Source organism: Ranitomeya variabilis, chromosome 8 (assembly GCF_051348905.1).
Source record: "Ranitomeya variabilis isolate aRanVar5 chromosome 8, aRanVar5.hap1, whole genome shotgun sequence".
NCBI classification, from domain to species: Eukaryota; Metazoa; Chordata; class Amphibia; order Anura; family Dendrobatidae; genus Ranitomeya; species Ranitomeya variabilis.
Genome location: NC_135239.1, coordinates 7,425,308 through 7,438,554, shown reverse-complemented (window position 1 = coordinate 7,438,554; position 13,247 = coordinate 7,425,308). Strand labels below are relative to the sequence as shown.

The 13,247-nt window shown below is 47.7% G+C and overlaps 1 protein-coding gene and 1 long non-coding RNA gene across 5 annotated transcripts in view; one reads left to right on the top strand and one right to left on the bottom strand.

Moving 5' to 3' along the window:
- LOC143787731 (uncharacterized) overlaps positions 1–13,247 on the top strand; it is a 105,335-nt gene that overhangs the window by 62,734 nt on the left and 29,354 nt on the right. The gene's annotated exons all lie outside the window — the stretch shown is intronic.
- Positions 5,932–13,247, bottom strand: part of LPAR3 (lysophosphatidic acid receptor 3) — a 28,837-nt gene continuing 21,521 nt past the window's right edge. For all 3 annotated transcript variants that reach the window (XM_077278273.1, XM_077278272.1, XM_077278274.1), the window contains one exon: positions 5,932–7,757. In XM_077278273.1, coding sequence (XP_077134388.1) covers positions 7,435–7,757 — 323 coding nt within the window. In that variant the 3' untranslated portion in view covers positions 5,932–7,434. The remainder of the gene's footprint in view (positions 7,758–13,247) is intronic.

Here is a 13,247-nt window from a genome sequence, read left to right as displayed (position 1 = left end):
TCACCTGGAGACTCAGTTCCTTGCCTGCTATCAATGTATTTAGTGCTCTTCAGATTCCTTGTGTCTACTTTGCTCCCAGTCTCTCCAAGACAAGCTAAGTTTTTGTTTGATCATTTTTTGATTATCAGTGTTCATTATGTTTTTAGTGCAGCTCGCTAAAATGTGATTTCCTCGCTTGCTGGTTGCTCTAGGGGACTGAGTTTCTCCCCCCACACCGTTAGTTGGTGTGGGGGTTCTTGAAATCTCAGAGTGGATATTTTGCAAGGGTTTTTTACTGACCGCATAGATTCCCTTTTCTATTTTCTGCTATCTAGTATTAGTGGGCCTCATTTGCTGAATCTGCTTTCACCCCTGTGTATGTGCCTTCCTCTTACCTCACCGTTCTTATCTGTTGGGGGCTTCTATATCTTTGGGGATTATTTCTCTGGAGGCAAGAGAGGTCTTTTCTTTCTCTCTAGGGGTAGTTAGTTCCTCAGGCTGGCTCGAGACGTCTAGGATTTTTAGGCACGTTCACCGGCTACTTCTAGTGTGTTTGGATAGCTTCAGATTTGCGGTCAGTCCAGTTTGCCACCTCCCTAGAGCTTGTCCTATGTTTGTTACTTAGCTGGAGTAATTTGTCATCCTCAACCACTAAGGATCATAACAGGTGGCTACAGACAGGATCTTATCATGTATCTCTGTATACAGGGAGCTCCCCCTAGTGGTGACTGCAGACAGGATCTTATCATGTATCTCTGTACACAGGGAGCTCCCCCTAGTGGTGACTGCAGACAGGATCTTATCATGTATCTCTGTATACAGGGAGCTCCCCCTAGTGGTGACTGCAGACTGGATCTTATCATGTATCTCTGTATACAGGGAGCTCCCCCTAGTGGTGACTGCAGACAGGATCTTATCATGTATCTCTGTATACAGGGAGCTCCCCCTAGTGGTGGCTGCAGACAGGATCTTATCATGTATCTCTGTATACAGGGAGCTCCCCCTAGTGGTGGCTGCAGACAGAATCTTATCATGTACCTCTGTATACAGGGAGCTCCCCCTAGTGGTGGCTGCAGACAAGATCTTATGTGTCTGTATACAGGGAGCTCCCCCTAGTGGTGGCTGCAGACAGAATCTTATGTGTCTGTATACAGGGAGCTCCTCCTAGTGGTGGCTGCAGACAGAATCTTATCATGTATCTCTGTATACAGGGAGCTCCCCCTAGTGGTGGCTGCAGACAACATCTTATGTGTCTGTATACAGGGAGCTCCTCCTAGTGGTGGCTGCAGACAGAATCTTATCATGTATCTCTGTATACAGGGAGCTCCCCCTAGTGGTGACTGCAGACAGGATCGTATCATGTATCTCTGTATACAGGGAGCTCCTCCTAGTGGTGGCTGCAGAAATGATCTTACCATGTATCTCTGTATACAGGGAGCTCCCCCTACTGGTGGGTCCAGAGAGGATCTTATCATGTATCTCTGTATACAGGGAGCTCCCCCTAGTGGTGTCTGCAGACAGAATCTTATCATGTATCTCTGTATACAGGGAGCTCCCCCTAGTGGTGACTGCAGGCAGGATCTTATCATGTATCTCTGTATACAGGGAGCTCCCCCTAGTGGTGACTGCAGGCAGGATCTTATCATGTATCTCTGTATACAGGGAGCTCCCCCTAGTGGTGGCTGCAGACAAAATCTCATCATATATTTCTGTATACAGGGAGCTCCCCCTAGTGGTGGCTGCAGACAGAATCTTATCATGTATCTCTGTATACAGGGAGCTCCCCCTAGTGGTGGCTGCAGACAGAATCTCATCATATATTTCTGTATACAGGGAGCTCCCCCTAGTGGTGACTGCAGACAGAATCTTATTATGTATCGCTGTAAACAGGGAGCTCCCCTAGTGGTGGCTGCAGACAGGATCTTATCATGTATCTCTGTATACAGGGAGCTCCCCCTAGTGGTGACTACAGACAGGATCTTATTATGTATCTCTGTATACAGGGAGCTCCCCCTAGTGGCTGCAGACAGAATCTTATTGGGTATCGCTGTAAACAGGGAGCTCCCCCTAGTGGTAACTGCAGACAGGACCTTATCATGTATCTCTGTATACAGGGAGCTCCCCCTAGTGGTGACTGCAGACAGGATCTTATCATGTATCTCTGTATACAGGGAGCTCCCCCTAGTGGTGACTGCAGACAGGATCTTATCATTTATCTCTGTATACAGGGAGCTCCCCCTAGTGGTGTCTGCAGACACTATCTTATCATGTGTCTCTGTATACAGGGAGCGCCCCCTAGTGGTGGCTGCAGACAGAATCTTATCATGTATCTCTGTATACAGGGAGCGCCCCCTAGTGGTGGCTGCAGACAGGATCTTATCATGTATCTCTGTATACAGGGAGCTCCCCCTAGTGGTGGCTGCAGACAGGATCTTATCATGTATCTCTGTATACAGGGAGCTCCCCCTAGTGGTGACTGCAGACAGGATCTTATCATGTATCTCTATATACAGGGAGCTCCCCCTAGTGGTGACTGCAGACAGGATCTTATCATGTATCTCTGAATACAGGGAGCTCCCCCTAGTGGTGACTGCAGACAGGATCTTATCATGTATCTCTGTATACAGGGAGCTCCCCCTAGTGGTGGCTGCAGACAGGATGTTATCATGTATCTCTGTATACAGGGAGCTCCCCCTAGTGGTGACTGCTGACAGGATCTTATTGTCAGGACTCTGAACATTTTTTACCTTTTGTGCATTACTGCCCTTTTCCAAGATGGCGTCTTTGGTCTCATGTGCACTGTGTCTTCCTGCAATAAAACTCCACCCCAGCCTTCAGTCTGTGCTAGAGTATTCTGCCTTGCATCCAGCTCCTGACCTCTGATTACTCCCTGGTTATACACCTGCTCCTGTGAACCTGTGTGGTGATCCTGCTACTCTGCTCTGAGTTCCTGCTGCATACACAAGTTTCCAGTAATCCTCCTTCATCTGCTGTTTGTGTTTACTTCTATCTGCATTTGCTGGACATGTAAGCTGTTGCTGCTTTGCAATAACCTGAGACTATTAACCAGGCCTCCCTGGTTGAGCTAAGATATGATTTGAACTGCCTTATAAGCATATCTATCTGTGCCTGGACTAAGACAAGGATTTACTCGTGTCAAGTATCCTCAAGAATAACTGTGCTTCATAGACTTTCTGCTTGATTGCATTTTCCTCTGAAGTTTCCTATAGACTGCTAAGCTGCGTTTATTATTTGCACCAAGTGTTGTGGACTTGAGTTTCTCTCTGCACCTGTTTGAATCACCGTGTGATAATATAGACTTTACCACTTATAAAACTGTGTCCTGTAGTTGTCTTGTTCCACGCAAAGAGTCTCCTGAGTTATCCCCTATAATTATTACACTTATCATGTATCTCTGTATACAGGGAGCTCCCTCTAGTGGTGACTGCAGACAGGATCTTATCATGTATCTCTGTATACAGGGAGCTCCCCCTAGTGGTGACTGCAGACAGGATCTTATCATGTATCTCTGTATACAGGGAGCTCCCCCTAGTGGTGGCTGCAGACAGGATCTTATCATGTACCTCTGTATACAGGGAGCTCCCCCTAGTGGTGGCCGCAGACAGGATCTTATCATGTGTCTCTGTATACAGGGAGCTCCCCCTAGTTGTGACTGCAGACAGAATATTATTATGTATCTCTGTATACAGGGAGCTCCCCCTAGTGGTGGCTGCAGACAGGATCTTATCATGTATCTCTGTATATAGGGAGCTCCCCCTAGTGGTGACTGCAGACAGGATCTTATCATGTATCTCTGTATACAGGGAGCTCCCCCTAGTGGTGACTGCAGACAGAATATTATTATGTATCTCTGTATACAGGGAGCTCCCCCTAGTGGTGGCTGCAGATAGGATCTTATCATGTATCTCTGTATATAGGGAGCTCCCCCTAGCGGTGACTGCAGACAGGATCTTATCATGTATCTCTGTATATAGCGAGCTCCCCCTAGTGGTGACTGCAGACAGGATCTTATCATGTATCTCTGTATACAGGGAGCTCCCCCTAGTGGTGGCTGCAGACAGGATCTTATCATGTATCTCTGTATATAGGGAGCTCCCCCTAGTGGTGACTGCAGACAGGATCTTATCATGTATCTCTGTATATAGGGAGCTCCCCCTAGTGGTGACTGCAGACAGGATGTTATCATGTGTCTCTGTATAAACGGAGCTCCCCCTAGTGGTGACTGCAGACAGGATCTTATCATGTATCTCTGTATACAGGGAGCTCCCCCTAGTGGTGGCTGCAGACAGGATCTTATCATGTATCTCTGTATACAGGGAGCTCCCCCTAGTGGTGACTGCAGACAGGATCTTATCATGTATCTCTGTATACAGGGAGCTCCCCCTAGTGGTGACTGCAGACAGGATCTTATCATGTATCTCTGTATACAGGGAGCTCCCCCTAGTGGTGGCTACAGACAGGATCTTACCATGTATCTCTGTATATAGGGAGCTCCCCCTAGTGGTGGCTACAGACAGGATCTTATCCCGTATTTCTCTATACTTGCAGTCAATGTTAAATTTCCCTTCAGTGCCACCACAGGACACATAGAGCACTACAGTGTTTATCAGTGTATTACCTGGGGATTAGGCTGACACAGTAATGTTAACTGGGCAGATGCTTCGGGGTGTAATCTGGGTGGCTAATATAGTCATCCGCTTACGTGACTCTGACCAACAGGATCAATGTTGTGGGCAGAGGAGTTTGAGAGCCTGAGGTGCAGAAGTTGCCCAGGAGTGGTGACCCTGCAGTTCCTGAGCTCGCAGGGTGTGGCCCCCACTTAAGTTTTTGTCACTTTTGCTCAGCAATCCACTTTCACTCTTTTAAGCCCACACCCTTATTTTTTGCCTTTTGGTTAGGATGGGGACTATTTAAATTTCCAGGTGGACGGTTTAGTCAGCTTTTTTTGCTGTAAAGCCTCCACTTTTTATTTATATTATTCACTGTGAGTCACCAGTTGTATGTGTGTCTGTCATGAGCACTTTTCAGGGTGCGGTTCCTTTATAGGTTCTCTCCTGAGTGGTCTAGGGGGCTGTGTGTGGCCATCAGGTTCAGCTCGCTCCTGCAGATTCCCGAAGCTTCTCGCTCCGCTGGGGTGGATGCAGGGAGCACGCCCGGCTCGCCCCAAGCTTCCGATCCTTGACCCTTTTTTGAGTATATTTGGGTGCGCAGCACAATCTCCAAATTAATTTGTGAGTTATCTATGAAACACAGGACAGGACGGGTCCTCCAAAGCGAGAAATGCTCCTTGTAACTGCCAAATAAAGAATGAGGATCCTGAACTCAAAGTTCCCTGACTCAGGATATGGAAACGGGTTTTCTAAGTCTTAAGTGTCATCGTGCCACATTCAGTGACGTCTCTGGGTAACTATAATCCGCATATTATTATGTTATGCAATGGGAACACATCTGTAAAATATTAGATTTGTTTGTAGGCATGGCACGAGATGGGCAGCACAATCATCTACACGATCACCTGGGAACAATAGTCGTATACTGATATCATAAAGATAAAATTGTCAAAAATGGAGGTTGTTCCACTACATTTCCCCAAGCTGAAATCTGTGAGGGAACATGGCAGCAGGTGTTTATGTTCTCTGCAGCTCCTCCGCAGGTGGAATGAAGTATTACACAACTGAAATAATCGGGTCCTCCAGAGAATCCTCTGTGGCTTACAAATTAGAGATCCCTCTGTTAATCCTAAAGAAATAGAGTTAGGACTTATTGAAGATTTGTATGACGTAGATGTGGACCAACTAATGTCTCCTACTTTATATCAACACCCCCCACCATGAGTGTGCAGATGTAAAATCTTCAGTGGATCACCATGAAAAACCGTCATGCATACAAATATTTCCATGCTCACATTAACTATTACACTGGACACATATGGACACTTGACTCAAAATTTACTGAAAAATGTGTTAAATTGGAGTTGTAGGACATGTCGTCGCTCAGACACGAGACTTCACGACGTTTAGTTCATGTGTGTAAATTTATACGATCTGCCCCATTACCTATGCAGCCAGGAATAGACAGGAATTGTGTCATTGTAAGGCTATGCTCACATCACATATAACCCCACATGTGGGACGCCATCATCATCTGAACCCCTGAAAAAAGGGATTCGGGCATAACCCCTGATGGGGTCATTCAACATTATGAGTCACTTTTGTACTCCATCTGATGGTCCACCTAAAAATGACTCCATCTGCCTCATTATAGTGAATGGCTCCATCAGAGGTTACAATGGAGCCTCCCATTTGGTGCTGGATTTATTTCAGTGCCATCCCATAACAGGGGTCCGGCACATTCTCACCCCAAGTCGAATCGCTATGCCCCTAATTCCTGTCTCTAGCAGGAGAGTAGGCAAGGACAACGCCTGAGTTCCCTCTTCATGTTTCCACTTACATTGTAAACCCTATAGTAATAACAAACTCTCTAAAGATTTTCTCCACTCCTGGAAAAGTGGATAAGACCATCATGAACTCTTACACCAAGTCACTGGAGGCCCATAGTAGCTCCATGCACTCGCTGATTTACAGTAATCTTCCAAATACTTTACATGTGGTTCTAAAAATGTCAGAAGATTTGCCATTTTTTTCTCGGGGGACCGAGGCAATAAATGTTCCTTGCTGTTTCCCAATGGAGCCGTGTTTGGGTCCATGAGAATCTATGAGGCTGTAGATTAGTGATCCGGCCTTTTTAAGGATGAGCCGAGCAGAGCCAAACACAACCAAAGGGCCACAGTGCTCAGCAAAGCACTTTCTCTTTTGCTTTAGGGGGTCTTAGAACCAGGACCCTCACTAATCAAAACTTAATTTCTATGGCATTAATTAATGATAGATAGAAGAGATGGGGCGTGCAGCAAAGATCATAATGCCCCCTATCCCCCTTATGGTACTTGTTGAGTTCTACCACCCAAGACGAAGGGCCTGGTGTTTCTTACCTCTTTGCATCCTTTCTCATATCAGATGACATTGCAGCAGCCACGAAGGAGTCTACAGTTATCTGTACACCCTCAACCAAGACGATAGACAACACAGCTGGTAACTGTGGTCCCTACTGCTGACTTCTGCAGGGCCTACACCAGCTAACCTATGAAATCGTATGGCCAACCCAACGATATGCCACCATACGGTGGGGTCATAAGTGTACAGTCAGCAAAATGCACATTCTCTACCTGAGATCAAACACGTAAAATATAAAATACACATACAAATAAGAAACGGATTACCCACAAAAATGCCATTTCTAAGACTTTCACTGAGCAGGTGCTGTGTGTACACGTCATTGTCCTCGGAGGGCGGCTTTACATCACATTGCTGTGACACAATACAATATGCAGTTATAAATACAGGGGTAGCGCCGGGGTGTCGGCGTCTGCTCGTACCGCTAGGGTACTTTTTCTGGTGGTAGTTGATTGGCGAGGTCCTCTAGATAATAACTGGTGGTGTCGGTGCTTTTTGTGCTGTGTACCGTGGATGGAAACCTGGATGATCGGCGTTTCCCACTATATATGAAGCAGCAGATCATGCTCTTAAAAGTCCTCCACATCTCCTCATCCTTGTACGAGTAGATAATGGGATTCATTACAGAATTCATCAAGGCGAGGAGAAGAAACCAACGCTTGACCTGTTGTAGACCACAGGTAGTGCAGTTCAGGCCATCGAGAAGAAGGACGACCATCCCCGGGGTCCAGCACACGACGAATGCACCTGGAGATAGAAGACAGGCGGTTAGTAGCAGAACACCAGGACCAGATTTACACATTGTCCATGGAACATGATTAACGGGGTTGTCTTCTTTTGAGGACAGTTATTTTTTTACTTAAATGCATGTATTTGAGCCTAATAATTATTTTTGAAATTAGTTTTCATTAAATATTTTGCACACTTTGCACCTATAATTCTTCTATTATGATCCTTCAAAGGTGAAAATCCAAGATGTCCTGTCTAATTGTCAAGCACAGTGTAGGAAAGGCTAAACCCAACACAAAGGGATGAGGGAAGGGAGCCCAACACTAGGGAAGCGAGGAGTGGAAACCCTTAGGCAGATCTAACGTCACCCTGTCTGCCCTAAGCATCCCTATATAGGTTCCGCACCTATCGCCGAGCAGGATACCTAAGCCCTGTATAGGGAAGGACAGGATGAGCACTAGTCAATCCCCACTAAAACTAAAGACAGGTGGGATGCACAAACAAGGGGAACACTTAGCCTGAGTAGACTCAGAGAGAAACACAGACGTTCTCCAAACACCAAAGAGGAAGACAGCCAACTGCTATATCTCCAAGCCTCAACAGGGAAATGGAAATATCAACGGCAACTCCCAGCAGCAAGCGGTCCAGGTGTGTCAACTAGAGCCGGGAGAAGGCTGCCACTGGGTCCTAGAGTCAGAAGGACCAGGAAGAAGTCTGCAAAGCCAGCCGCTGAGAACTTCTGCAGTCAGATGCAGAGTGACGGTCTGCAGCCTCTGACACACCCGTGACATTAATATGGCAATGTGACGCAACATGAGATAACAAATCATATTATTGGGCGCCAATACGCCCCCTCTATGATATCACTTCCTGCTCTGCAGCTATTGGCTGAAGCTTCCTGCCCAGTCCACCCCCTGCCTGCAATCTGCACATGATACTGGTATTACTGGGAGCTCTCTGCTCCATTTAGTGAATGGAGGAGCGGATGGAGGGCACAACAGAAAGGTTGCGAGTTTGGGTTCAACTTTTTAAAAATGGGATGAAGATGAAAGACAAAACTATGTACAGGCTGCCATGGAGAAAAGGAGGAAGAACAGTATTCAGGTCGCGGTTACGCTGTCAGGGTGCCATTTTATGGCGATCATCCCCCAAGGAAACAATGTAAAAAAAACAGACACAAAACAATAATTAAAAAAATAATAGAAGTGAAAATGAAGAATTACACAGTGCCCCATAAACTGACTGACCTGTCCATTTGACCCACAGACATGGCTCTGTAGAGAGATATGCTCTGTGTAGCTGTTTTTGCTTTGGCCCGTACACGAGGGTTCAGAACAAGGAGACCCCCATCTTTTAACCTCGATATTACAGGAGATCTGAAAATAACCCGCCCCTACTTTTTACCATGTGGAAGGGGTTGCACAGCATGGAAGGGGTTAACATGACCAATATTTAATTGACGGCTGAAGTCCTTGCTTCAGGTTTGAAGGACACACAACACTCAGCTCATCGCAGCTTGAACAAACGTCATTGCTACGTCCGGCCATGCAACCGCTGCTTTAATCTGAGCTCCCTGAGAAAAGGGAGTTTTTCCAGTTTCTGCTCTTTTGTATAATGACTTTGATGAAGAAAGCAGAAAAACTCTGCAGGTTGCAACACGAGGTGAGATCAACGAGCAGGAAATGACAGAACATAAACACCCAGCCCACGAGATGACAGTGCGCTCCCAACATGCACAAAACCCGACATCTTGGTAAGAATGAGAAATAAATGCAGAAACAATAATACAAGACAATATAATCTAATAGTCTCTAATAGAAAGTGAATGTTCCTCTGTGCGCAGCTCTATATCCCTGTACTTGGTCATTCGGAACAAGTGTTTCCTGCTGCCTCATGCCGACTAAGCCATCAAGACTAAACTGGCAGCACCCCAACAACTGTCTGTTTGAAGAGGACAGTTCGCTTGATATCCTTCCATGGATCATTATTGGTCATTACTAATCAGGAATTCCCCACAAGACATGTTGTATACTGAGAAACCCCACAAGACCTGCCATACACCAGGAACCTCTCACAAGACCCGATGTATACGGATACCCCCCCACAAGACCTGCCATATACCGGGAACCTCTCACAAGACCCGATGTATACGGATACCCCCCCACAAGACCTGCCATATACCGGGAACCTCTCACAAGACCCGATGTATACGGATACCCCCCCACAAGACCTGCCATATACCGGGAACCCCTCACAAGACACGATGTATACGGATACCCCCCCACAAGACCTGCCATATACCGGGAACCCCTCACAAGAGACGATGTATACGGATAACCCCCCCACAAGACCTGCCATATACCGGGAACCCCTCACAAGACACGATGTATACGGATAACCCCCCCACAAGACCTGCCATATACCGGGAACCCCTCACAAGACACGATGTATACGGATAACCCCCCCACAAGACCTGCCATATACCGGGAACCTCTCACAAGACCCGATGTATACGGATACCCCCCCACAAGACCTGCCATATACCGGGAACCCCTCACAAGAGACGATGTATACGGATAACCCCCCCACAAGACCTGCCATATACCGGGAACCCCTCACAAGACACGATGTATACGGATAACCCCCCCACAAGACCTGCCATATACCGGGAACCCCTCACAAGACACGATGTATACGGATAACCCCCCCACAAGACCTGCCATATACCGGGAACCTCTCACAAGACCCGATGTATACGGATACCCCCCCACAAGACCTGCCATATACCGGGAACCTCTCACAAGCCCCGATGTATACGGATACCACCACACACACACACACACACACACACAACCTGCCATATACCAGGAACCCCACACAAGACCCGATGTATATGGATAACCCCCCACAAGACCTGCCATATACCAGGAACCTCTCACAAGACCCGATGTATACGGATACCCCCCCACAAGACCTGCCATATACCGGGAACCTCTCACAAGACCCGATGTATACGGATAACCCCCCCACAAGACCTGCCATATACCGGGAACCTCTCACAAGACCCGATGTATACGGATACCCCCCCCACAAGACCTGCCATATACCGGGAACCTCTCACAAGACCCGATGTATACGGATAACCCCCCACAAGACCTGCCATATACCGGGAACCCCTCACAAGACACGATGTATACGGATAACCCCCCCACAAGACCTGCCATATACCGGGAACCCCTTACAAGACCCGATGTATACGGATACCCCCCCACAAGACCTGCCATATACCGGGAACCTCTCACAAGCCCCGATGTATACGGATACCACCACACACACACACACACACACACAACCTGCCATATACCAGGAACCCCACACAAGACCCGATGTATATGGATAACCCCCCACAAGACCTGCCATATACCAGGAACCTCTCACAAGACCCGATGTATACGGATACCCCCCCACAAGACCTGCCATATACCGGGAACCTCTCACAAGACCCGATGTATACGGATAACCCCCCCACAAGACCTGCCATATACCGGGAACCTCTCACAAGACCCGATGTATACGGATACCCCCCCCACAAGACCTGCCATATACCGGGAACCTCTCACAAGACCCGATGTATACGGATAACCCCCCACAAGACCTGCCATATACCGGGAACCCCTCACAAGACACGATGTATACGGATAACCCCCCCACAAGACCTGCCATATACCGGGAACCCCTTACAAGACACGATGTATACGGATAACCCCCCCACAAGACCTGCCATATACCGGGAACCTCTCACAAGACCCGATGTATACGGATACCCCCCCCACAAGACCTGCCATATACCGGGAACCTCTCACAAGACCCGATGTATACGGATACCCCCCCACAAGACCTGCCATATACCAGGAACCTCTCACAAGACCCGATGTATACGGATACCCCCCCACAAGACCTGCCATATACCGGGAACCCCTCACAAGACACAATGTATACGGATAACCCCCCCACAAGACCTGCCATATACCGGGAACCTCTCACAAGACCCGATGTATACGGATACCCCCCCCCACAAGACCTGCCATATACCGGGAACCTCTCACAAGACCCCATGTATACGGATACCCCCCCACAAGACCTGCCATATACCGGGAACCTCTCACAAGACCCGATGTATACGGATACCACCACACACACACACACACACAACCTGCCATATACCAGGAACCCCACACAAGACCCGATGTATATGGATAACCCCCCACAAGACCTGCCATATACCGGGAACCTCTCACAAGACCCGATGTATACGGATACCCCCCCACAAGACCTGCCATATACCGGGAACCCCTCACAAGACACGATGTATATGGATAACCCCCCACAAGACCTGCCATATACCGGGAACCTCTCACAAGCCCCGATGTGTACAGATACCCCCCCCCCACAAGACCTGCCATATACCTGGAACCCCTCACAAGACACGATGTATACGGATAACCCCCCCACAAGACCTGCTGTATACTAAGAAACCCACAAGACCTGCCATAAACCGAGAACCTCTCACAAGACCCGATGCATACGGATACCCCCCCACAAGACCTGCCATATACCGGGAACCTATCACAAGACCCGATGCCTAAGGATGCCCCCCACAAGACTTTCCATATACTGGGAACCCCTAACAAGACCCGATGTATACCGATACCCCCCCCACAAGACCTGCCATATACCGGGAACCTCTCACAAGACCCGATGCATAAGGATGCCCCCCCCACAAAACCTTCCATATGCCAGGAACCCCTCACAAGACCCGATGTATACGGATACCCCCCCACAAGACCTAATAAATGGGGTTGGGACCATCAGTTATTTTGTGCAGAAGTCTGGTGGATACACAGCTGATAGTCCTACTGAATAGACTGTTAGAATTTGTATTATGGCAAGAAATAAGCAGCTAAGTAATGAAAAACGAGTGGCCATCATTACTTTAAGAAATGAAGGACAGTCAGTCCGAAAAATTGGGAAAACTTTTAAAGTGTCCCCAAGTGCAGTTGCAAAAACCATCAAGCGCTACAAAGAAACAGGCTCACATGAGGACCGCCCCAGGAAAGGAAGACCAAGAGTCACCTCTGCTTCTGAGGATAAGTTTATCCGAGTCACCAGCCTCAGAAATCGCAGGTTAACAGCAGCTCAGATTAGAGACCAGGTCAATGCCACACATAGTTCTAGCGGCAGACACATCTCTACAACAACTGTTAAGAGGAGACTTTGTGCAGCAGGCCTTCATGGTAAAATAGCTGCTAGGAAACCACTGCTAAGGACAGGCAACAAGCAGAAGAGACTTGTTTGGGCTAAAGAACACAAGGAATGGACATTAGACCAGTGGAAATCTGTGCTTTGGTCTGATGAGTCCAAATTTGAGATCTTTGCTTCCAACCACCGTGTCTTTGTGCGACGCAGAAAAGGAGAACGGATGGACTCTACATGCCTGGTTCCCACCGT